Source organism: Felis catus, chromosome A2 (assembly GCF_018350175.1).
Source record: "Felis catus isolate Fca126 chromosome A2, F.catus_Fca126_mat1.0, whole genome shotgun sequence".
In the NCBI taxonomy this organism is placed as follows: Eukaryota; Metazoa; Chordata; class Mammalia; order Carnivora; family Felidae; genus Felis; species Felis catus.
Genome location: NC_058369.1, coordinates 119,489,810 through 119,512,843, shown reverse-complemented (window position 1 = coordinate 119,512,843; position 23,034 = coordinate 119,489,810). Strand labels below are relative to the sequence as shown.

The 23,034-nt window shown below is 35.1% G+C and overlaps 1 protein-coding gene across 2 annotated transcripts in view; it reads right to left on the bottom strand.

Moving 5' to 3' along the window:
- The window catches only part of TAX1BP1 (Tax1 binding protein 1), an 89,308-nt gene that overhangs the window by 31,778 nt on the left and 34,496 nt on the right, over positions 1-23,034 (bottom strand). For both annotated transcript variants that reach the window (XM_006929273.5, XM_006929274.5), the window contains exons 6-13: positions 17,485-17,633; positions 17,302-17,392; positions 13,075-13,260; positions 8,573-8,797; positions 7,893-8,039; positions 6,163-6,277; positions 4,818-4,921; positions 1,860-1,985 (exon numbers count right to left, since the gene is read on the bottom strand). In XM_006929273.5, coding sequence (XP_006929335.1) covers positions 1,860-1,985; positions 4,818-4,921; positions 6,163-6,277; positions 7,893-8,039; positions 8,573-8,797; positions 13,075-13,260; positions 17,302-17,392; positions 17,485-17,633 — 1,143 coding nt within the window. The remainder of the gene's footprint in view (positions 1-1,859; positions 1,986-4,817; positions 4,922-6,162; positions 6,278-7,892; positions 8,040-8,572; positions 8,798-13,074; positions 13,261-17,301; positions 17,393-17,484; positions 17,634-23,034) is intronic.

Genomic DNA, 23,034 nt, shown 5'->3' with positions numbered 1-23,034 from the left:
TTGAAAACAATATCCACAGCGATTCCAGAAACAATAATCTCATTGATTAAAAGTCTGAAAATTTCATTCTGACAACAGATCAAGATCGAAGAAAAGACCACCAGTAAAATTACCTTGGTATATAATGTGCACCCTCTCCAGCCCCCAGGGAGAAACCTAATCTTTGGTGTCTTTAAGAGCATTTAAAAATTGTAAGTAGAATTAGCTACACTATAGCAAAGTTAAATCATTCAAAACTTCCTGATCTTTAGTCACACAAAATATGCAAATTACATGTACATACAGATACCAAAATATGTAAGATTATACTTTATTCCTTAGAATAAAAATATCTTCCTACTTATTAATTAGCTAAACAGCCTGCTATTTTTTTTCTCTAACACTCTTACAAATATAATTTACTATTTAAGCTTGTTTGTTGCCTATTATCACACTGGCAAAAACAATTTTAATTAAGATTGTATCACTGGGGGGGGCGCCTGGGTGGCTCAGTCGGTTAAGCGTCCGATTTCAGCCAGGTCACGATCTCGCGGTCCGTGAGTTCGAGCCCCGCGTCGGGCTCTGGGCTGATGGCTCAGAGCCTGGAGCCTGCTTCTGATTCTGTGTCTCCCTCTCTCTCTGCCCCTCCCCCGTTCATGCTGTCTCTGTCTCAAAAATAAATAAAACATTAAAAAAAAATTAAAAAAAAAAAAAAAAAGATTGTATCACTGGGGTGCCTGGGTGACTCCTCAGTCAAACATCTGACTCTTGATTTCGGCTCAGGTCGTGATCGCTCAGGTCGTGATCTCTCAGTTCATGTGATCAAGCCCCAGGTCAGGCTCTGCACTGACAGTTCGGAGCCTGTTTGGAATTCTCTCTCTCCTCTCCCTCTGCCCTCTCTTCTGTGCACATGCTCGCTCTCTCTCAAAATAAACTTAAGAAAAATAATAATAAACATGTGGCCTCCTAATGACATAATTAAAAAAAGATTACATCACTCTGCAGTACTTTTTAGGATCACAGGTAACACATTTTGGTGATTCATTTAATAACACTCATATAAATTTTAAAATTACTAATCATATTATTATACCCCCACAAAAATGTCAAGGCCCTAAAATTATTTTTTTCAATATATTTGAGAGAGATTGAGAGGGATACAGAGACAGAATGAGAATCCCATACAGGCCTCACACCGTCAGCGTGGAGCCCAATGCAGGGCTCGAATCCACATACAATGAGATCATGACCTAAGCTGAAACCAAGAGTCAGACACTCAACAAACTGAGCCACCCAGGAGCCCTGAGGCCCTAAAATAATTTCACATACACTCATGTTTGTTTCTAAATGAATAAATAGGGGGGTGCCTGGGTGACTCAGTCAGTTAAGCATCGGCTCAGGTCATGATCTTGCAGTCTGTGGGTTAGAAACCCACGTCGGGCTCTGTGCTGACAGCTCAGACCCTGAAGCCTGCTTTGGATTCTGTGTCTCCCCCTCTTTCTCTGCCCTTCCCCCACTTGCACTCTGTGTCTCTCTCAAAAATAAACAAACATTAAAAAACTTATTAATGAACAAATATGATAATGAAATGATCACTTTTCATCTTAGAAATGAAGCAAAATTAAAAGATATCATTTTAATTAGCCATCAAAATGAACAGAATTAAAGCCACAATGGTAATATGTATGGGTATTTATTTTTTCAGTTCATAGTTAATTAACTATACTCCACTAAACATGTAGTACATTTTTACTTATACACAAAAATACTATCCCAATTATCTATGTTAAAACTGCACATCAGATTGATAAAAATTATAGCTAACACATCTGCAAAAGTACCAGGTGCACCTGCCTCACGTTATACAAATACTGACTTACTTTGTAATTGTCCTCTACTTCAGCTAGTGCTAGTTTTATATTTTCAGCAATCTCCACTTGTTCTTTCCATTTCAGTTCCATTTTTGCAAGTTCATCGGCATATTTATTGCATTTTGTTTTCTCATCCTAAATGAAATTAGAATTACCAAAGACTTTTAAAAACACAGATACAGCCATTGCCTTTATGAACATATTTAGATATGTACTGTTTCATTTTAACACTAACAATAGAAAAAGTGTAATAATGTCAGTAGACAATGGGAAAAATCATTTTAAGTCCATACAATGAAATAGTATATATTTAACAGAACAAAGTAGATCTACACATTAACAAGGAACAAGATACATTAATTAAAATAGCAAGTTGCAAAAACAAAATATACAGTATAATCTTATTTTTGTTTTAAAAGTTAGCACAATCTTATATGACTCTATATCATGTGTAGAAAAATATAAACAAAATATGAATAGCTCTCATCACTTGGAATCAGGATCATGATGGTACCTTTTACCATTTTTACTCTTTATTTCTATAATGCCTAAGATTTCACAATAAGCATATACAACTTTTGCAAAGAGAGGTAAGAAAAAAGAAAAAAGAATCGTATGATTATAATGACGCTGCTTCCAGATGTAGACAAACAAAACTCTGGGATTTCCTAACCAAGATATTATCTAGGTTGACTTCTTATACAATGCTCTTCTCTACAACCAAGAATATTAAAAGAAAGGAGTTACAAACCATGACAAAAGGATAAATTGGCAATTTCATTTTGAATGTCTTATATTCAAGGTAAAAGTTTAAAAATATGCTCTAAGCAACATTTTAGCAATTAATCCTAGATCAACTTGCTATCCATTACCATACCTCACACCACACACAAAAATAAACTTAAAATTGTTAACAGGCCTAAATTTAGTGAAACCCAGGACTATAAAACTTATGGAAGAAAAAATCTTTACAAGTTGGATTATAGGTGTGTGTTTCTTAGAACATAAAAAGCAGAGGGGTGCGTGGGTGGCTCAGTCAGTTGAGCATCTGACTCTTGATTTCTGTTCAGCTCATGATCTCACGGCTCTTGAGTTCAAGCCCCATCAGGCCCTGCACTGACAGCACAGAGTCTACTTGAGATTCTGTCTGCCTCTTTCTGCCCCTTCCCCGCTTGCTATCTCTCAAAATAAATAAACTTAAAAAAAAGAACATAAAAAGCACAAAACATTAAAGAGCAAATTGATAAATCTGTACTTAATCAAAAGTTTTTCTAAAAACACCGTTAAGGAAATGAAAAGGCAAGTTACAGACTGGGAGAAAATATTTCCCAAACATGTTTCAAAAGACTTCTACCCACAATAAAGCTTACAATTCAGTAATAAAATGAACTCAATGTTTAAAACAGCAAAGATCTGAACTCTCCCAATAAAAAGGAAAATGAACTACCAATAAAAGCAACAACATGGATAAATTTCAAAATAATTATGCTGAAAGAGGACAGGAAAAAAAAAAAAGAGTATATACCATATGACCGCATTTATACAAACTGTATAAAAGGTAGGCTACAGTGGCAGAAAGCAAGCCAACAGTTTCCTGGGGATGGCAATAGAGGGAGGAATGAGTTCCAAACAGAACTGCTCATTTCAGCAGCACGTATACCAAATGGGTACATAAAAACTTTGGCAAGTAATAGAAATGTTATCTTGGCACTATAATATTTTCACAACTGTATGTATGGCAAAACTGATCAAACTGCAGATTTTACACAGCTCAAGGCGCCTGGGTGGCTCAGTTGATTAAGTGTCCAACTTCAGCTCAGGTCATGATCTCAGGGTTTGTGGCTTTGAGCCCGCATCGGGCTCTGTGCTAACAGCTCAGAGCCTGGAGCCTGCTTGGGACTCTGTGTTTCCCTCTCTCTCTCTGCCCCTCCCCCACTTGAGCTCTGTCTCTCTCAAAAATAAACATTAAAAAACATTTTTTTTAAACGAATATAAGCAGTTCATTGGATTTCAACAAATATATGCAGTTTACTGCACCTCAACACAACTTGGGAAAAATATGTACCTTGAGGAAGTTTTTGGCTTAGGAACATTCTATCATCCTTTCAGTAATACTGTATGATAACATTTGAAAAAACAGGCATCCTGAATTGTTTCAGACTTGATGAAAAAAGTTTAGTCCCTCATAAACAACTACTTTAACTCAAGGGTAAAACTATTCTCATCGATCCTTCTACAGAAGAAAGGAACAAAAACTTTCAAAGTTTAAAAGATTAAGTACTATTTAGAAGGCAGTAACAAAATATTTTAATTACTACAGTAACATTGAACTAATGTATGAACATTATTCTATAGTTCTAAATATCTCTTTCTTCTCTACATGCACAGAAAAATACACACACTCACAAAAAATTAAAAAATCACAAACACAAAACGCCTTTGTCTCCCTTCTCCAAATCAGGTATAAATGAGAAGCATTTTCCCTCTGTCCTTGAAATACTCTGGGAGTGAATGCTACCAAGACAGTTGTAAAACTGAAATGTATGAAGAATACAGTTTTAAAATAGTCACAATAAGTAACACCATAAAAGCAATAGCTCATTTGGTTAACATTCTCTTTTCCCACCTTATAATTCTGGTCAATTTAAGATGTGGTAAAATTCTTTGCTATTAATACAGGGAATATAAAAAGAGCACTTCCCTTTATCAAGTTCTATCCAGCCTCAATTAATCACTTGCCCATTATCAAGAAAGGACACTAATGATGTTAGGATAATTTTACATACAGGCCTATGTGTGCAGGTACACAGAACAACCCCTCTCATCATCTCAAAAGTGAAACTCAATACCAGTATACAGATACGAAAAAGAAACCCCAAGATTTATAAATAAATATAAATATAAATATAAATATAGGTAAGCTAAGCCATTATATCTGATAAATCTCACACAAGAGAGCCAGCTTACCTGCAAGAGCTGTTTACATTTATTGTATTTTTCTGTTTTGTCAGCAATTTCTTTGGTCATTTCACAGACTTGTCCCTTTGTTACAATGTCAGAATCTGTCTCAGCTATTAGACAAGAAAATAATATTATCAATTATCAAGACAGAAAATAATATTAAAAATTATTTTGCCCCCATATTATCTTCCTGTTCAAAATAACTTTAAGGTCAGTATACTGTGAGATACAATAAATGGAACAATGAAGGAGGGAAATATCTATTTAAAAACATCTAATCATACACTAAATAAAGACAGTATAAACTCTACATGAGATTTTTTTAAATGTCAGTCTGGCCAGAAACAAGATCACATTCAGTAATGAAAAGTGATTTTTTTAATCAGCTAAAAATAGTTCTTAAATGGCATGCTTGTTCTCTTCATGTAACTGAATACACAGGATAAACAGAAAGCCATACTCTGAGAAAACACTTTAAATTATTTTTCTAGTCCTTCATTACTATTCAGTGAGTATTAAGTAACTTACACAACACCACTCTACATACTACAAAAAGTGTAAATAAATGGATGTCAGGATCCTGTTATATAGTGGCTGAACCTGATTAAATATTTAATAGCATGGGAAATTTACAATACATTTAAAAAGTCTAAAACAGCAATTACCCCAAACACTACATTAGGAAATGTATTTTTAGATACTTGAGTGCTGACTTCCATTATTGTCAATCTTTAACATAAAGTGAAAAAAAAGAAATTAGGACAAGTGCAAACCTAGATTTAATTCAAACTGTCATGTTCATACATTCACCAGATCTTCCTAATCTATTCTAGAAGTTAATAAACTAATAAAAATTTAACTTGCCCACCAATAGGTATACTAACCACATAGTACCCGGGTCAAAAAAATTAAATAAAAGAAAAAAAAAAAAAAGAGAGAAACATAAATAGAACAGGAGATTAATCCCCACCCCACCCCCTGCAACAGAACTATACAACTGAATCACCATAAATGCCTCGAGATTCCACAGATTTAGTGGAATATTAATTAAAAATTCAATTATTGGCTTCTATCCTATAGCCTAACTGCTATAACCATTTAAGCTTACAAACTCCAGCTCATTTAATACTTATGAATATTCTCATGAAGATAAATACTAGTTCACACTCATTTTATGTATTTCACATGTAAGACTTTCTTACTATTAAGCCCCTTACTTTATCTTTGCCTTAATCCTCTCATAAGAATTTTCAGAAGCTCCCTAAGACTCACACTTGGAATAAGGCAGTATAAATAAGTATCAATACTCATCAAGGCAGGACACTACACAAAATGGCTAAAAGATTTTTACCTGTAGAAGGCTTTACATCTACATTAGAGGCAGTAGTAGCTGGGTCTGTGTTTATTGAAGCATCATTCACTTTTTGCTGATTTCCGATTTTCTTTAAGACACTGGTGCTATTGGCCTATTCAAAATGTAACAAACTGTTATATGAGTTATATTTCCTTCCTTCAGTAATTGTCACATAAAGAAATTCTGAGAAGTCTACAAAGCTGCTATTGTTTCTTAAAGACCAGCAAAGACTAAAGGTAACACCCATCACTTTACTAACTGACCTAAAAGTTACAACAGACAAAAACTTTATTTTGGTTTTCCTTGCCAAATGATCAAACTACTACCAAAGCAAGCCAATCACAGAAATCTTATAAGTCATCTACTACAAAGTCATAATATACTTACAGGCCTCAACCAAAACCCGTACATGTGGGTCATACTTAAAGTATATTTTTTCACAAAAGCATTCCTAGCTTACCACATGCATTTCTGTGTAAATATCATCTGTATCAATACAGTATACAAATAAAAGTCTTTATAGCAAATTTTGTTTGCAGAGAAAACTTGGTATCATTTTCAACCGCAGGTTTGAAATGTGTTTCTTTACTTCCAGCATTCCATTACATAGCAAACCTTATATTTAAGTACAATTTAAGGACCCACATTAAAACACACACCAAGGGGCACCTGGATGGCTCAGTTAAGCATCCAACTCTTAAATTAGCCTTGGGTCATGATCCCAAGGTCATGGGATTGAGCCCCACAGCAGGCTCTGCACGAAGCGTGGCACCTGCTTGAGATAGTCTCTCTCTCTCCTCCATCCCCACCAATGGCACATGCAGCATGCCCTCTCAAATAAATAAATCACACACCAAAACAGAAACAATTTCTTTGTTTTCATTAAATCTGCTTACCCTCTCAGATGGAATACAAAATAATTAGCTACATTGACTCTTCCTAATCTAGTGGCTATGAGTAGGATGGAAGAACCCAATAATGACAACGAGAAACCATCTTTGACTCTGAGGATAACCAACAGTGAACCCCACTGAGGACAGGCATCAGTCACAGGAGGGATTCAATATGTACAGAGTTTTTAAGTGAAGACATTTAACAAGAACTTAGAGGGAAACGGTCAAAAAAGAGGGCCTTCCCTCCCTGTTTTCCCCTGCTGCTGCCCTTGCTTCCTTTTTTTTTTTTTAATTTTTTTTTCAACGTTTTTATTTATTTTTGGGACAGAGAGAGACAGAGCATGAACGGGGGAGGGGCAGAGAGAGAGGGAGACACAGAATCGGAAACAGGCTCCAGGCTCTGAGCCATCAGCCCAGAGCCCGACGCGGGGCTCGAACTCACGGACCGTGAGATCGTGACCTGGCTGAAGTCGGACGCTTAACCGACTGCGCCACCCAGGCGCCCCCCTTGCTTCCTTTCTTGGGTTTCCAGCACATAAAAATTTCAAATTTAAACCAACATATATCATTACAAACATTAGGCCAATCACTTCACTTCATGCAGAGATAAAATTATATCCAAAAGGTTGATATTTAGAGTATTATAAATTTGGGGGTGCCAGGCTGGGTCAGTCAGAAGAGTACACAACTCTTGACGTTGAGGTTGTTGAGTTTGAGCCCCGTGTGGGGTGTAGAGATTAGTTAAATAAATAAAACTTTAGACTACTATAAATTTGATTTGTAAACAAAAATACTGATAAAGGAACTATTCGGTAAGAATTCAATTGTCCTTACTGATTGGTCTGAAAGTTTGTTTATTTGTTTTTGGAGCCTTTGGCATTCCTTGAATTTTTCTTTATAATGATCTGCTGCCATTTGAAGACGAAGTTTCAAATCTTCAACTTCTCTTCTCAGTTCGTGTTCTAGTGTATCAGACTTTTCCTATGAGAAAAATAAAAGATAAAAATCTCCTATCTCACATGTAATAGTAAATCCCAACTTCCTTTTCACTTTTTTCTTTCTGGCTTCTAGTTTTTATTTGTTTTGGAGTTTGGGCAACAGAGCCACATTAGCTCCTAATAAATCTAGCTTTATATTCTTAGGACTAAGGTTCATTAAAACACTAAAGAAGAACAACCCCCCTCCTGAGGAATAAGTATTACCCTGTTAAATAACCATAATACCACTTTATGAAGCTAATAAATAAAAAAATTCCAAACAAAGCAATATATACCTGACATAAGAAAGTTTAATAACAGAGCAGTTCTTACTAACCATTAAGCATTTGCCTACTTAAGTTTTTCTTAAAGTTTACATTAATTTCAACCCAAGAAGTTACAATGACTAAACAAAATGAATGGAAATTTAAATTTCTGTGATCAGGAATCTGACCTTATTCTGACATAACCCAATCTATTTTGTAAGTTCTAGTGAGCTTTTGATCAAAATGAAAATTCAAAATTAGCCCACTTTACCTGGTCTTTTTTCACAGCATTTAGTTTAAGTTCTGCCACTGCATCAGCTAACTGCTTTTTTACTTTCTCATTTTCCAAGCGTGCAGTATGCAGATCTGCCATTGTTTTATCTCTCACGTTTACAGCATCACTAAGTTCTTTAGCCAGAAAGACAATTTCCTGCCGAGTCGCCTGAACCTGTTCCTCTGCTTTACGAAGTTGCTCCTTTAAAAGAAAAGTATCTTCCTGAAGAAAAGCAGATAAATACGTTAGCAACGAAACCATTAAAGTAAAAACAGTAGCAGAAACAAGTTTTACTCATATTTCAACAGATCAAAGTTTTAAACACTGGTTTTCTACTCATGACTTAAAATAAAATACAGAAGTCTATTAAAAAAAACTTATGATAGGACTTTGTGTTAGAATCCCCAGATAATAATCCAATGCACTCAGTATCTCTATCACATTAAACACATGTAAACTTAAGTTGATAAGTCAAGCAACATGCCCAATATTTAAATCCCTGGTTAAAAAGAAATTTGAATGAAAGTTCCTGTCCCCCAAAATCTCTAACAGCTAGAACTACTTACTGACTCTCACTTTTTATGATTACCAATAAAAAAATTTTCAAAAACTTCTCTGTAATTACAAAAATTTTGGTTAAGTTTCCTATTAACTACCCGAAAACATATCCGATATAATATTCATATACCATATCGTTATGAAACCACAGGGCAGATTTAAAACTTAGTTCTAAAAATAAAACATTTGATACACAAATATCAAAGTTGAGACAATGGGAAGATAAAAAAGTAATCAGCCCCTCTTACCTAACCTAAAAGTATCTTAAAAAGTTAAAATTACTGTTAAGAAAAAAAAAAAAAGAGAAAAAGTTTAAATTGCCATAGTAAAATTATTTCCTTTAATATTATGAGCCCAGCACATCTAGTTTCCTATTTTTTATCTTTGTACTACAAATAATATGAACTGAGAAAAAGTGCAATCCATTCTTGGTTTTTAAATTGTTAGCTCCTGGGGCGCATGGGTGGCTCAGTTCATTAACCATTCAACTTCGGTTCAGGTCATGATCTCACAGTTAGTGAGTTCGAGCCCTGCATCAGGGTCTCTGCTGTCAGCACAGAGCCCACCTCAGATCCTGTCTCCCTCTCACTCTACCCCTACCACACTCACATGCGCGCACTCTCTCTCTCTCTCTCTCAAAATAAACAAACATTTTTAAAAAACTGTTAGCTCCTTAGAAGGAAATATAAAGGATTACGTACACTGAGGTGAAGAAAATATTTGTAGATACAACATTAACAGATCTAACTATGTAAATATCATCAGCAAAAGAGCAACAATAAAACTAGTAGAAGAAAATGTTTGGAATATAAAATTATTTTCTAATCAGCATTTTTTCAAATCAAAAAACTAACCACAAAAAAACCCAAAAAACTGGAGAAAGGCATAACCATGAAATTTTTAAAAATTGTTTATTTTTGAGAGACAGAGCATGAGCAGGAGAGGGGCAGAGAGAGAGGGAGACACAGAATGGGAAGCAGGCTCCAGGCTCTGAGCTGGGAGCACAGGGCCCGATGCAGGGCTCGAACACATGACCATGAAGACAATGACCTGAGCTGAAGTCAGACACCTAACTAAGCCATCCAGGCACCCCTACCGTGAAGTTTTTTTTAAAAGACAGAAATGGCCATTATGCATACAAAAAAAAAAAAAAAAATACTCCACTCATCAACAATCAAATGAAGTTAAAACAAACATCAATTTCTTTCAATTAACAAAGATTAAAAAACAGGAATACTCCAATATTCAGATGACTTTAGGGAAATTAGCAAATTCATGAACGGTTAGGCTTATGTACATGTAGCTGGTGTAAAGTTTTTCACCAGATTTTTATAACATTCATCAACACCTTGAAAAAGCACACAGGTTTTGATCTAGCAATTTTATTTTTATGAGTTTCCAAGAAAATTAATAAAAGGTATGGACATTAAATTTAGCTTTACAGGGATTCAGTACAATATTAAAATAATGAAAAAATTATTTAAAACTGAGAATATCTAATATGAGAATTTATTATAAATTCTATTATATATCCTTCACACGATGGAAGTCTGTGCTACCATCACAAACACTAGTAAATACAAATGCTGGGGTATTAATTTTTTGAAAAGCAATTTGAAAATAACTAATTTTTTTTTGATATATACACGTGCCTAGATATTTGTACAAGGATGATGTCTGCATAAGCGGCATGCTTATAAAAGCTAAGGACTGTACACAACTAAAAAACAATTACATACACAGCTATTAAACGAGGGATACTATACAGCTGTTATAGTGAATGAGAAAGATCTATATGCGTACTCATACAAGATGTCCAGATTTTCCATAAAAAAATTTTTTTAAGAGGTTTTGGAACACTGTTATAAATATTCTAATTTTTTATAAAATGTAAATTTTAGGGGTGCCTGGGTGGCTCATTCGGTTAAGCGGCCAACTTCGGCTCAGGTCATGTTCTCATGGTTCATGAGAAATAAATATAAAGCTCTTTATATATCCAAAAAAAAAAAAAAAAGTAAATCAATGATTAATTAGGACTGGGAGGAGGGGAGAAGCAAATGAGAATATGGAGTAACTGCTAATGGGTACAGTTTCTTTGGGGGGTAATAAAAATATTCCTAAATTTACTGCAGTATTAGTTGTATAACTCTGTGAATACACTGAAAACCATTAAACTACATATTTTAAATGACAAAAAAAGGTGCAAAAAAAGTATGTATATAGCATGGCACCTATTTTTAAAAGTGTGTATGTATGCACATGCTTATTTTTGCAAAAAGAGAAGGATAAACTAAAAACTAATGGGAAATCTTTACATATGTGTATATGTAAAAAAAAAAAAAAGGTTTTTTTAGGGAAGAGACAGTAAATATTTTTGTAATTATTTTCACTTTTGAATGATGCAACTATTTAACATATCCCAAACACAAGACTCAATCAAAAGATTTAAAGAATAAATCGCTTCTCGGCCTTTTGGCTAAGATCAAGTGTAAAAGATTTAAAGAATAGGGGCGCCTGGGTGGCTCTGTCAGTTAGGCATCCGACTTCAGCTCAGGTCATGATCTCATGGTCTGTTGAGTTCGAGGCCCATGTCGAGCTCTGTGCTGACAGCATGGGGCTTGGAGCCTGCTTCCGATTCTGCGTGTCCCTTTCTCTCTGCCCCTCCCCAGCTCTGCTTACTCTCTCTCTCAAAAATAAACATTAAAAAAAAAAAACTAAGAAAGAATACCTACTAATAAGTGTAAAAGAAAAATTTTTAAGTGACCATTTTGTAATCATTAATTTAATAATAACTGATGCCGGTGAGGATTATTAAGGGATCAAAAATACTGGGTGAAAAGCTATTGGCATTACAGGATGTTACCATAATCTCAAAGTAGTACCCTACATATTACTCAATAATCACAAAGAAGGGGAAAGCACCCATATAATGAATTCAGGTAGACACAACTTTAAACAAATGATTAATGTTACATCAACATTATGTGACATTTGGTATTGATGCAAAATAATGTACAAGACATCATCTTTTAGGCTTTTTCTTGCCAAAAATGTATGACCTAAATCTAGCTTTGAGGAAACAATAAATAAATCTAGATTACAAACCATCTTCTCAGACAAGCCTGAATTCTTCAAAAATATCAGTATCATAAAAGGTGTATAGGGACCCTATTCTAGATTAGAGCAAAAACACAACAATAATCAAATGAATGTGTGGATCTTTACCACCAGGTCAAGAAATTGTAAAGGTTATATATAAATATATAGTGGCGGGGGGGGGGGGGGGAGGGGGTGGCGGCCCCTGGGTGGCTCAGTCAGTTAAGCATCTGACTCTCAGTTTTGGCTCAGATCATGATCTCGTGGTTTCTTGAGTTCTAGCCCTATGTCAGGCTCTGTGCTGACAGTGCAGAACCTGCTTGGGATTCTCTCTCTCCTCTCTCCCTGTCCTCCTCTCTCTGCCTCTCCCCTACTCATGCTCTCTGTGTCTCTGTTACAAGTTTTAAATAAACTTAAACGCTTTATAAAAAATATATACTTGGGATAATTTGATTATACTAAAACTGTATTATGAATGAGTATTATCAACGTTAAATTTCTTAGCTATGATCATGGTTTTATGGTTATACAGAATAATGAACCACAACTGTAGATAGGGAAGACATGCTAAAATATCTAGGGTGTGATATCATAATGCCTGCAACTGACTTCAAATGACTCAGAGAAAAAAAACGTCATACAAATGGGGAGATAAAGATGGCAAAATATTTGAGGATACATGTTTTCGTTGTTCTGTTGTTCTTCCAACTTCTCTGTAAAACTGAACTTTTTCAAAAGAAAAGGTTGGGAAAAGGGAAGATTAAAAATAAAAAACAAAGAATATTGCATGCATTTAATAGACACAGGTTTTACAATCTTCAAACATGTATCACAAAAATACTTACCTTACTTGAAGTTGTAAGCAAGAATGTCCTTTGCAGATTTTCCTTTTCAGCCAAACAGAACTGCAGCCTGCCAATCTCTTCTTTAAAATGAGTAATCATGCTTTCTTTATTCCCATCTAAATTCTTTAGAGTCTGGACCTCTGACACAAGCTTGGTATTTTCTATTTCGGTATTCTTCAAATGTACCTGTTAACAGTGCTTGAAAATGTCAAGAATATCCTAACTCCATAACCTAAATTACTCAAATTTCAAAATACCACTGTTTAGCCCAATTATAATCAAGTGATGGGAAGACCTACTAGACCGGGAGTCAGGAGACCCAAGTTGTACCAAATAACTAGCTAATATGTGGGAACAGAACATAACCTTTCTAAGCTTTTTTGTTGTTGTAAATTTTCCATAGAGATTATATCTAAGGTCTAACAATATTACCTCATCTCTGAAGTTTTCTCCTTCGATTAATGCTTTTTTTTTTTCTTTTAAGATTTTTAAGTTCTCTTTAAAAATGCAAATCAATTTGGTTGCTGTTGGGGGAACAAATTATTGTTATATAGTCAGATACAAAGGTATGGCGAGATTCTGGAAAACTAAAGGGGTACATTCAAGAACAACATCTTAAGCAATTCAATTTCTGGCTGGTGAGAAGTACTGTCATTTACTTCCTGTGTGCTAAAAATATATTTGATTCATTAACTCAACTATATTAATTTTCCCAGGAACTTTGGCAGCAGTTTGCCCATTAACAGATGCACAAGTCAAATTCCATAACTGAAATTATAAAGAGTATAGATATCTAGTTTTCACTATAAAGAGTATCTTGCTTTGGTTAAGAGTGCCAGAGAGAAATGAATTGACATACTTTTCACACTTGACTCTAAATGTGTGACTAATGAAACACTAATTGCTGCTCACAAGGATGGAAAAAAACTCCAGGAGTCTCTGGGTGGCTCAGTCAGTTGAGTGTCCAACTCTTGGTTTTGGCTCAGGTCATGATCTCGCTCACAGTTCATGGGACCAAGCTCCACATCGGGTTCTGTGCTGACAGCACAGAGCCTGCTTGGGATGTTCTGTCTCTCTCTGCCCCTCCCCACTGCTCTCTCTCAAAGTAAATAAATGTTAAAAATAATAATAATAAAAATAGCAAAGAATTCCAGATTCTCTGAAGGTGTCACCAGCCAAGACCTTTGCAGCATCACTTTAGAAACACTATCTAATTTTCGTAATTACCAGCTCAAGTGTTTTATCAATTCCTCTAAATTCTGATAGGACAGGGATGGGTCATATGATCTAATGGGGGCTGAGGAGAGAGACAAAAGTAATCTCTCTGGTTATTTTTATAAACAATATGGAAAGGAAAGCATGTTTCTGAGGTTAAAAGTAGAACACGATGTCTTATCACACTAAGTGGAGACTCCTTTCCATAAAAAAAGAAAAACCACAAAACAAAAGTCTCTAAGGAAGAGTTTTACTTCCAGTTTTGGGGAAACACACAAATGAAATACTGTTTGGAATGCTGGGAGGTTGGGGCAGAGTGTATTCAAATGAAGAGTTCAATGTCACTTTGATCCCTACTGATAATGCTTACAGAAAACTGGAGATATTATCACACTATAAAAGAATAAATCCCCAAGACACCTCATTCTTTCTCTTCCTTCCAGATATGAAGTCTTTTAGCAAAGGACTTGTCATTCAGGTGTAAAACAGACACAGAAAGTGAAAAAAAGCACAAGACCTAAGGGAGAAACAATTTAGAGCTGTAAAGGAAAAATAAATTTTGGATTTGCCCTAAAATGTGCTTACCAATCCTCTACAAACACCACAAGTCCTATTCTAATAACAGAAAGAAAAGAAAGGCAGTGTGAAAAATGACCATTTTAAGGATAGGTCTTTTCTCTTTCCAATAACTTGTCCTTGTTATTATCATTCACTACACCTCTCCACCATCACTGGTTTACTTAGGATCTTCCCAAACCCTTCCCAATACTAACTAGTCTGCCTTCAGAATTCATTTTATTACTGAATTGAAGTGACTGAAGACATAGACATTGTATTTCTCTTATTATCTCCCACTGTGCTAACAAGAAAACGACACGGAAAGCACTTTATCCACAGAGGAATAATGCTCAGGTCTTTTCCTGGCAAAAAACCTGAAATCCTCTCAGTGAAATTCACAGTAACATTGAGTAAAAAATTATGAGATGCCAGATTTTCACTTTGTTAAAAAAATGCTTTATAACTTTAAAAGTTTAAGCTGCATTTTTGGAGAGTGTTTGCAAAAACACTACGTCAACAGTAACCCAACTACATCAATTTCTCTAGGTATCTGTATTATTTCCCTTTTTCACAAAATCTTGTTCAAAAATCAAACATTACTTTGAGATATATATTCTTATAAAGGGTCAAATCATAAAACCACCTACAAGTGAATCACTATTTTTCTTCCTGTTTTGAGAGTGACACACATGCACACACACACGCTCTGGGGATAAGCTATTCAAGAAATAAAATGAGTATAATCCATGGCATGTAAAACGTCCCCATCCATGCTCTCTGCTCTAAGCTGCATGGTGGATTCAATATTTTTTTTTATTTTTATCTTCCTAAAAAAACAAAACGAAACAAACAAAAAAAACCCAACAACAAACCACCACTACCACCACAAATAAAAAGGAAAAAACCACTGGCAATACAAATCATATTCCAGTTTCTACGTGCAAACTGTAGGTCTCAAATACTAAATATATATACGCACAGGTGTAGGTTTTTCTCTAATCAAATATATACAATACATAAGCGAGTCCTTTTCTAATCTAATCAAGAGACTGAATCTCTCCAAATAATACTGACTTAACTCAAAAAGTTCTTGAAATTCCTCATCTGGAACTGCCTTCAAGAACTACTGAGCACCTGGGTGGCTCAGTTGGTTGAGCGTCTGACTTCAGCTAAGGTCATGATCTCGAGGCTCGTGAGTTCGAGCCCTCCGTCGGGCTCTGGGCTGACAGCTCAGAGCCTGAAGTCTGCTTGTTCTTCTGTGTCTCCCTCTCTCTCTACCCCTAAACCAGTCGCATTCTGTCTCTCTCTCAAAAATAAACAAACATTAAAAAAAAAAAAAAACTGCTAAGATAAGAACACTTAAGATAAACATGTCTCAATTTATATCCACAACATTATTGATATTTAGGCTAACCATTCTATTTCAGAATCATTTTAAAATGAAGAACAATTTCAAAAGGTAATGATCTGTCAGATTTCTTAAATTATTTTTTAACGTTTATTTATTTTTGAGATGGAGACTGACAGATCATGAGCGGGGGAGGGGCAGAGAGAGGGAGACACAGAATACAAAACAGGTTTCAGGCTCCAAGCTGTCATCACAGAGCCTGATGTGGGGCTCAAACTCACAGACCACACGATCATGACTGAGTGGAAGTCGGACACTTAACTGAGCCACTCAGGCACCCCAGAAAGATTATTTTTTAAAATGACATTCTCTGAAGATTATTCTAAAAGTCAAACTCTGAAACATAATGATCATCACAGAAATAAATTAATGTTCTAAGATTTATATGTTCTTAAAGGGGAAAACAATTAGGTTTTATAAATTCTAATAAATAAGTATCTTGTTATAGTATTAAATCTCTTTGACTTATCATGTATTACCTGCTAAGCAACTAAAATACCAGCAAATTCCCTGAAAACTTTTAGGGACTATACACCATGGGGTAGTCTTAAAAGGTCCCCAAATCCTTTGATACTTCCTCTCTGCAAGAAGTGGAACTCAATTCCCTTCTCCTTAAGTGTTGACTGTACCAAGTGACTTGTCTTTAATGAATAAGACAAAGTAGAAGCACCAGCATACAACTTCGCTGGCTAGGTCACAAAGTGCACTGGGACCTCCTCCTTGCTCTCTCTTGGATAGCTCACTCCAAGGGAAACGGACTGCCATGTTGTGAAAACATTCAAGCAGCCACTGAGGAGGCCACGCAACAAGAAATTGAAGGACATCCTGCCAAAAGTCATTTGCATGAGCCACCCTGACAGATCCTCTGGTTCCAATCAAGCCTTTAAGCTGACTGCAGCCCTTACCAACATCCTACCTGCAACTGACCAGGAGACCCTGAGCCAGAACCACGTAGCTAAGCTGCTCCCAAATCCCTAACCACTAAGTTTTGGGATCACTTGTTACACAGCAAGAGATAACGAATAGAAATGGAAAGAATAAACTACCTTATAAAGTTCCTTCTCATCCTTTTCGGTCTTCAATTGACATTCCAGTTGTTCTCTTTCACACTGTGTCTTCCTGAGTTTATCCTTTAAACTGAATTAAAGTAACATTAATACAGACCCAAAAAAACCTTCTTTGAAACATTTTTGGAACATAAAGTTATTTTTTAAAACCATCAGAAATACCTGTCTAATTCAGTTTCTTTTTCAATTGCTTTATGTGTCACTGACACAATATCTTCCTCAAGCTGGAGAGCTTTGGACGTAGCATCGTTGTATCTCTTCTTAAACTCTTCATTTTCCGTTCTTAAACTTTGTGATGCTTCAACAAGACCCTTAGAAACAACAAGGAGTATTTTGGGAAACGTAATTTCTATGACAAATTTGCAAATCTTTAAGAAATCTATGTATTCTTAAATTGTTAATCCCACATTTGTCCCCTCTAAAGTTTATAAACTAGATTAAAAACTAAACCTGAAACTGAAATATACATTCAACTTTATATATACCAAATGAAACAATTATTAATTTCCTTTCCAGACTTCTCAACCAATTGTTGATTTCACAAACTTCTCCACCAGAGGGCAGGCAACAAAAAATGAGAGAAAACATTTTAAACTGGTCACTTTCATTTTTGACATCCTGTTTTTCAATGCTACTCCAGTGACAAATCAGGTTTCAAATGATACTACCAAGGTTAACAACTTATTACAGCACAGATCGCTAAGTGCCACTGATAATTATACCAAAGCACTAAGTTAAGATACATGTCGAAAGCAAGGTTCCTAATGATCCTGCCACTGTGGCTCAGAGGCCTGAACAAATACTCAAAGAAACTGAAATACAAAAGTAGTAAATGCAGTTAAAAAAAAAAAAAAAAAAATTACTTCTATTTAAAATAGAATATTCCACTTTGGACAAATAATTTAAAAGTTTAAAAAAATTTTAACACATCAAGACATTTAACTTATAAGAACTTGGTCAAGCTCCTCGCTAAGCCCAATTTATGTCTGTAAAATGAAGATAACAAAGCCTCTTCTCCCTCACTTTATAAAATCATGAGAATCAAATGTATCAGTGCATATGAAAGTACTGTTATGGAAAACTATACCTCAAAGAACTGATAAATTAAAACAAACTGGTTTTGTTAAAAAATACTTTTAAAACTTTCCACATATAAAAGTACCACCCATCTAGGCAACAGCAGAAGCTAAAGGAAAGCACCAGTCTTACAATTTAAATGTAACAAATGTTATACAGTATTTACAAGCAACTTTTTCATAAAGTCAGCCAAATTTCTTACTTATAAGGGAAATACCACTTTAAATATATCACTAAAATATAAAAATTGCTCCAGCCCCATACTGGGTGTAGAGATTACTTAAGAATATGAAAATTGCTATGTTGCATCTTCATTAAAAAGCTCATCACAATAATGGTCAGATACACTCTCTTGGTTTTATTTTTGCTCAAAGCAAATGTTTGTTTACTGAATCTGCAACATTAACTAAAGACTGTCATACAAAAAAACTAAATGCTTGTCTGATTCCAATGACCACAGAAAGCAAATAATATTTATTCCCTCTGCTGTAAACTGCTGTCAATATCCAAGGATTCTTGCAAAATCTGACACATTTTTCATTTATTTGTCTTGCTCATTTATAAAGATAGCCAGAGAGGTTTCTAATAGCTGTGTTTTGTTTTCTTTTTTTTAATTTTGTATTGCTGGTTTTACCAAATGCTCTTTTTGCACAGTAAATAACTTACAGATTTAATCTAGGTATTTCTTCCTAAAACAAAGATTAGATTGCCTAGAAGCAAAAACTAGTTTCTGAATCTGTAACTAATGAAGTTCTGTATCAGGTAAACAGCATTCTAAAAAATGTATGGGCCAAGAATCAGAAGATTCATAAGCAACTAAATGCAAAATATTAACTAACTGCTTTACCTATGAGCTAAGTTAACTCTACAGTGAGTCACAAATTAATTCTAATGTAACTTGAAGAGTCTTAACATCTTTCTCCAGTACCCATTAAAGCACCTAATAGCTTCTCAGCATCCATACCGATTTTCTAATGGCATGAAAATGCTTGAGATTCTTTTTCAGGCCTCTAGTTCCCATGTCTGAGTGAAGCATATAGCATCTCAATATGGCTAGGTCCTTCTTAGCATGAAAATGACATTAAAGTCTGTAGTAGTACACACAAACTAAAACTCCTGCTTTCTTTCAAAAACCAACTTTTTAAAAAAGAATTTAGAACACAATCTTTGAAAAGCACTTGAAATTTAAGATAAATATTCAGTCAATATTTGCAAATCATGCCCCAAAACATAATTCTAATATTAAAGTAAAACTTAAACAGATTAAGTCTGCTACACTGTGTACCAAGATAAGAACAATTACAACAATGGAGACAAAAGGAGATTAAGGGATTTGGACATTTCAAATTCATGTAGCCGACTTCATCCCCTCCTCTGAGATGAAAGAATCCCTGCTACCACGAGCCACTATTAGCAATTCCTTCAAGTCAACTCTCAAATAGGAACCAGATAAAAATAAATAGATAAGTAAGCCAGCCACTTGGGTGGCTAAGCACACACTAAAAAAATCTGAAGTAACAGAACATACTTATTCTCATGTTTAAAAAAACACCAAATTCTGATTTCAAATGAATACAATCTGAAAAAAAACAGATATAATATTAGGACAACTGGGGTGCCTGGGTAGCTCAGTGGGTTGAGCAACCGACTCTTAATTTTGGCTCGGGTCATGATCTCACCATCATGGGATCGAGTCCAACATAGGGCTCCAGACTGAGCTTGGGGCCTGCTTGGGATTCTCGCTCCCTCTCTGCCTTTCTTCCTCCCTCAAAATAAATAAATATTATCATGGACAACTATTTCGAAAAAGTATTCTGGATTCAAATGTATACAGTGGTAAAATTTAGTAAATTAGTACCTGAATGCTCTAAACAGCAAATTATTGGCAAATGGATTATGTTATTGGGGCCCTTGGGTGGCTCAGTTGGTTAAGCATCTGACTTCAGCTCAGGTGTTGATCTCAAGGTTCATAAGTTTGAGCCCCACATCAGGCTCTGCAAGGACAGCAGGCAGCCTGCTTTGGATTCTCTTTTCTCTTTCTCTCTCCTGCCCTTCCCCCGTTTATGTCTCTCAAAAATAAACATTTTAAAGGATTATGTTTTTTATGGAAATTGTTAGATTTTAAAATGAACCTTACTCATCTGACTTAATCTGGCTTTTCTCAAACACTCTGCTTCCTGAAATCAACTAAAACACTGAGCTATATACAGTTATCTACATAGAATATAAGTGCATCTTCTCTGGTTTCTAGAAACATACCAAAGATATAATTAACAATGTTCAATAACATCTTCACGGCATTAAAATGACAGGATAAAAGACAAAATAAATAATAATTAGGCAATTCCTCTTTCATTAACACTGCCCCCATAAATACAACCTGTTCAGGTTACAGTTGGGTTATTTGTTTTTGTAAACTAATCTGAAATAAGTTATTTTAGCATGTTTATTTCAGTTTATTTTGTATTTTTGTTTTAGAGAGAGTGCTATCAGGGGAGAAGGGCAGAGGAGAGAGAGAATCTTAAGCAGGCTCCATGCTGAGCTCAGAGCCCAACAGAGGGCTCAATCCCATGACCCTGGGATCATGACCTGAGCCAAAATCAAGAGTCAATGCCCAACCGACTGAGCCACCTAGGCGCCCTTCAGTTTATTTTAGATCTCTGAATTAAAATATCTTTAAAAGTTAAAAATTCATATAATCTCTTCGGTAACAAATTTATCTTGAGAAAAACTTATACTTTATTTGAGGAGCAACAACAAATTCACTTAAAAAAATCTGCATCAAGAATAACTATTCTTCTTTTCCAAGAAGACTACTTCTGTCGAAAATCTGCTAAGAGCAAATACACTTATATTCTACCTTTATAATACCAGATTCAAAGGATTAAATTTTTTGGTCAGAGCTAAAAGGGAAGCTAGCCTACAAATAAATTTATTGTTTAAGTTATTTCCTGAACACGTATACATTCCACAGACAAGTAATTTTTAATTTTTTTAACATTTTATTTTATTTTTTGAGAGACAAAGAGGGACAGAGCATGAGCAGGGGAGCGGCAGAGAGAGAGGGACACACAGAATCTGAAGCAGGCCCCAGGTTCTGGGCTGTCAGCACAGAGCCCAATGCAGGGCTTAAACCCACAAACGCAAGATCATAACCTAAGCTGAAGTCAGACACTCAACTGACTGAGCCAAACAGGCACCCCATCCACAGACAAATAATTTTTAATTAGATTTCATGTGTATTTATTAATAAGGGAATATGAAAAAAAAATAGGACAGTATAATTTTACTTACACTTTTAATGAAACTGAATGATTTCTGTGTATTCCATTATAATGCTTGTTACACATGGATATGTAACATATTTACACACAGATCAACGGAACAGAATAAAGAAAAGAGAAATAAACCAATGCATATATGGTCAATTAATTCACGGAAAAGGAGCCAAGAATATACAATGGGGAAAAAACAATCTCTTCTCTAAATGGTGTTGGGAAAAGTGGACAGCTACATGCCAAAGAATGAAACTGAACTACTACCTTACACCACATACAACAAATCAACTCAAAGACTTAAGACCTGAAACCATGAAACTCCGAGAAAGAAGCTCCTTGACACTGGTCTTAGAATTGTCTGAATTTGACACCAAAAGTGAAAAATAAAGAAGTGGACTACAGCAAACTAAAAGGCTTCTGCACAACAAATCAAATTATCAAAATGAAAGCGACTCCCAGGGCTCAGTCGGTTGAGCATCCAACTCCGGCTCAGGTAGTGATCTCGCGGTCTGCGAGTTCGAACCCCGCGTCGGGCTCTGTGCTGACAGCTCAGAGCCTGGAGCCTGTTTCCGATTCTGTGTCTCCCTCTCTCTCTGACCCTCCCCCGTTCATGCTCTGTCTCTCTCTGTCCCAAAAATAAATAAACGTTGAAAAAAAAAAAAAAAAAAGAGTACTAGAAGGAGACACATAGCCTGCCTCTACCACTTTACAAACTGTTCAATCTTAGGCAGGTTAAGTAACACCTCTGTGCTATCTTTGTAAAATTCCTACGTAACAATGCCCACCTTATAGGATTAAATGAGTTAACATAAGTAAACACTAGGAACTGCACCTGGCTTGCATTAAGTATAATGACTTATTTTTATTAATCAGCCTATTATAGGAGAGAAAAATCTACACTTAGAGGTGAATTAGAAATGAATGTAAAAATTATCCTTAATTATGAAAATAATTACTTTTTAAATCTAGGGTACCCATGAGTGACAGAACATATACAGATCACATTAAAATACAAGTGAAATATAATATGTATTTTATAATTATTTATAGATGTTAGCTGGTTTCAGTTTTAATCTACTTTGTAATCCTAATTTATTCCTTTAAGCAGCCAATTACACAAAATAATCTAAAACATAATTAAACATAACATTTAAGCCAATCTGTTTTTGATAACCTTAACACATCCAATTCTTTTAATTTACAAAATAGGAGTGTTTCTATTGGCATTTTACAATGAAAAAAGTCAATATTTGTAAAAGATGAAAGTTTTTATTTTATAAACATTTAACTCAGTATGTCAGGTATTGAATGGCTAATAAGCTAATCTTATTTTATAAAACAATGAAAACACAATTTC